This window comes from Trichinella spiralis, assembly GCF_000181795.1.
Source record: "Trichinella spiralis strain ISS 195 chromosome Unknown Scfld1762, whole genome shotgun sequence".
Classification (NCBI taxonomy): Eukaryota; Metazoa; Nematoda; class Enoplea; order Trichinellida; family Trichinellidae; genus Trichinella; species Trichinella spiralis.
The window spans coordinates 8383-11563 of NW_003528701.1; the positions used below are offsets into that span (position 1 = coordinate 8383).

General features: G+C 34.3%; 2 protein-coding genes and 1 non-coding gene across 3 annotated transcripts; 2 read left to right on the top strand and 1 right to left on the bottom strand.

Annotated features, from left to right (window-relative positions):
- Window positions 1-196: 196 nt before the first annotated feature.
- Tsp_13296a (multicatalytic endopeptidase) lies at window positions 197-273 on the bottom strand (the record flags this gene model as incomplete). The annotated part of the gene is made up of 1 exon (XM_003368851.1): window positions 197-273. A coding segment is annotated over exon 1 (77 nt), but the record flags the coding sequence as incomplete, so codon positions are not given.
- Window positions 274-1470: 1197 nt separating this feature from the next.
- Window positions 1471-1929, top strand: Tsp_13297 (vacuolar protein sorting-associated protein 33B). Its single transcript, XM_003368852.1, has one exon. It carries the CDS (start codon window positions 1471-1473, stop codon window positions 1927-1929), a length of 459 nt encoding a protein of 152 aa, XP_003368900.1.
- Window positions 1930-2161: 232 nt separating this feature from the next.
- Tsp_13298 lies at window positions 2162-2248 on the top strand. Its single transcript has one exon. It is a non-coding gene; the product is annotated as a tRNA-Tyr (tRNA).
- The last annotated feature ends 933 nt before the right edge of the window (window positions 2249-3181 follow it).

Sequence of the window (3181 nt, forward strand, 5' to 3'; positions counted from 1 at the left end):
ACATAATTCAATGCTTGGTGGAAGGTGAAAAAATTCCATCAGTTCAATTTGCTTAATGAAACGCAGTTTGATTTGAAATATGCAGCGTGTTGCGCGTGACAAATTTATCCACCTGTTGGAATGTAATCACAATGATAAAATTTTGATCATTGATTCGAAATTGATGAAACCACTGGATCGTCTGTTGAATATTAACTTGCTTCGGCAGCACGGGGTTGTGAAAATATTCCGATTCGAAGAATTCGACTGTTCATTGACGTTCAACGCAGACATGCAGCATGTGTTTCTCATTCGACCGAATTTAGCTTATGCGAAAAAAATTGTCCATATGTTTAATGGTAATTATGAAAATGGTCGTCTGATTTTTGTTCCTCGAAAATTAGCCTTGATTGATTATGTTTTGGAAGAGTTGGGCGTTTTTGGTTTGTTGCACTGCGACGAATTCGACTGGTCGTTTATCCCATTGGAAACAGATTTGATCAGTTTGGAACTTCCGGAATATTTTACCAGTACTTTTATTGCAAATACCAACTGCTGGTTTTACAGTCTAGCGCAAGCAATGTGGCATTTTCAATCGTTGTTCGGCCCTTTTCCTGCACAAATATTTTGCGCCGGACAATCGGCTACAGTTCTAGCCAATATGATCGAATCGATTAGCTTAGATCAAGGATATTCCAAGTTGAAAGATCCGTGCTGTTCGCATGTGATATTAATTGACCGTGATGTAGATCCAGCTACAATGTTTTTGTCATCTTTAACTTACGAATCACTTCTGGAAGAGAAATTTACTATTCAATCCGGCTTTATGGAAATTCCAGAAGAAATTTCTTCAAAAGGTGCAGTAACGAAGGTTCTTTTAACTGGAGCTAATTCTATTTATGCATCTATCAGAGATCAACATTTCGCTCATGTGTTTTCGGTTTTGAAAAAAGAAACGGAACGTTTGCAAGGAAATTTTGCCAAGAAAAATCAGTGCAATTTGACACAGCTCAAAGAATTTATTCGCGATGAATTGAAAGATTTAAGACTTCAGCATCGCACTCTGACTCTTCATATTGGACTTTCTGAGGTTTGTTATTATTCTATTTGATAGTATTGACGTTTGGTTAATTGATTAATTTTATATTTATTGATTGTTCATTTGTCATTTGAATTTAAATTTTACTTTTGAAAAGCATTTCAATTGTGTTTCATTTCAAGGCTATTGTGGCAGAGAAAAATCAGCAAGATTTCGAAAAACTGTTGGAAATAGAACAATGCATTTTATCTTGCATCGATTTAAACCGGTGCGTGGAATTTCTACGTGACTACATGGCCCAACGACTTTCCGTTGTCAATGCGTTCAGTTTATTATGCTTGTTAAGTTTGGTGCAGAATGGCTTGCCGGCTAAAGATTATTCGATTCTTAGGCGGGAATTTTTGCAAGCTTACGGCTTTCAACATTTGAGCACGTTTTTCATTTTGCACAAAATGCGTCTGTGTTTTCGCAAAGAATCTTTCCTTCCAACTTCACTTTTATCCTTTGCTCATTCGGATAATGATGAAGCGACTTTCCAAAGTGTGACGAAAAAGTTCAACTTGATTCGTATGGAAAAAATGGACCTTGCCAAGCCCGGTTGTGCTTCGTATGTTTTCAACGGTGCGTACATTCCTTTAGCATGCCGGCTGGTTGATCAAATCGCCCATCACGGTGCTTGCAGGGAATTTCAACGCTTGGTACAAGTGAAAGAGCGCCGTTTTGTCGCTTCATCTCAGAAAGAGAATGAAAAAAAGCGAAAAACGATTCTTGTGGTTTTTCTCGGTGGAGTAACGCGTTCCGAAATTGCTGGCTTGCGTCTCATTGGGAAGCTCAGAAATTGTGATGTCTGCATTGCAACTACCCACATTCTTTCTAAGAAAAGTCTTTTGAAAGCAATAAACGAATTTTAAATTTCACCGTATTTCAATTGGAATTTAAAACAGCTATAAAATTTGTGAATTTAAGCTAAATGAAACACTGTGCTGGAATGCTGGAATATTTTCCAAATGATTTATTGCGTAATTCAACGTCTAGTATGATACTGTAAAACAAAAGTTGTTAAGGTATGTTGAGAAATATTGTAATTAATTTTTCAGTATTTTAGTAGCATTTATATACAGTTTTCGAAGCTCATTCTCCAGCCCTCCGATAGCTCAGTTGGAAGAGCGGTGGACTGTAGCCGAGTCAACAGAAATCCATAGGTCGCTGGTTCAAATCCGGCTCGGAGGAAGGTTTTTACTATCGGTTTCCAGGTATTTATTATATTACTTCAACTGAAACAAAACTTATTTTAAATAAATAAGCATATTTTATTTTACTATTATTTAACTTGTACATTTGGTACTTTTGTTTAACTTGTACATTTGGGTATTTCTTGTTACACAAAGTATTTTTTTATAATAACTTTTTTTGAAGATGAGAAATTCTTTTAAACTACTGACTGTTATTTGCATGGTTAAACACAAGTCCTGTAATGCAATCGAACTTTTTTAAATTAACAATGCATCCAGTTTTCATTTCACTACAGTAATTTAAAAACGTGATAACTATTAAAAAAAGCAAATTCAGGTATTAAATTTTGTAGAGTCAATGAACTCGCGATTTAAATCAAAACAACTTGTTTACCGATATTGTTTTACGTTTTAGAAACGATGAAAAGTATTAAGATTTATTTAATTTTTGTATTTGTAGCAATAATTTTAGTGTTTTTTTTTCAAAACTGACGATTTTCTTTTCACACTGATTTATACTAAATTCCATTTCAAAGCAAGTTATACAATGAAACTGAACAGTGATGATTATTTTCTGAAAATAATCCAATGCAGTTATATTTTCTTAGTGGTAAACTGGAGATTGTTACAATTTCATACTTTGAAGTCAACTTCAAGGTCATCTTGTTTTGATAATCTTATCAAATTGTTTCAAATTTGTTTTTCTTTTTCGCCACACTTATCTCTGCAACTCGCCCACAGTTTTATTAAAGTACTGTATGTTTTATTATTCGTTAAATTTTGAATGAAATAAAATTTCACTTGTTGATTTATTTTCCGGCAAAAAGTATACAAACGAACGATACAACACAACGCATACGTAAATTGACTATAAAAGTGTTGGAAATGAAGTTGATATTCAAAAAATTTCAGGCTCACTTTGCGGTGGCAT

What these genes read in the sequence shown, in the direction of transcription:
- Tsp_13297 (XM_003368852.1), top strand. Translation starts at nt 1,471, where the DNA reads ATGCGTCTGTGTTTTCGCAAAGAATCTTTCCTTCCAACTTCACTTTTA.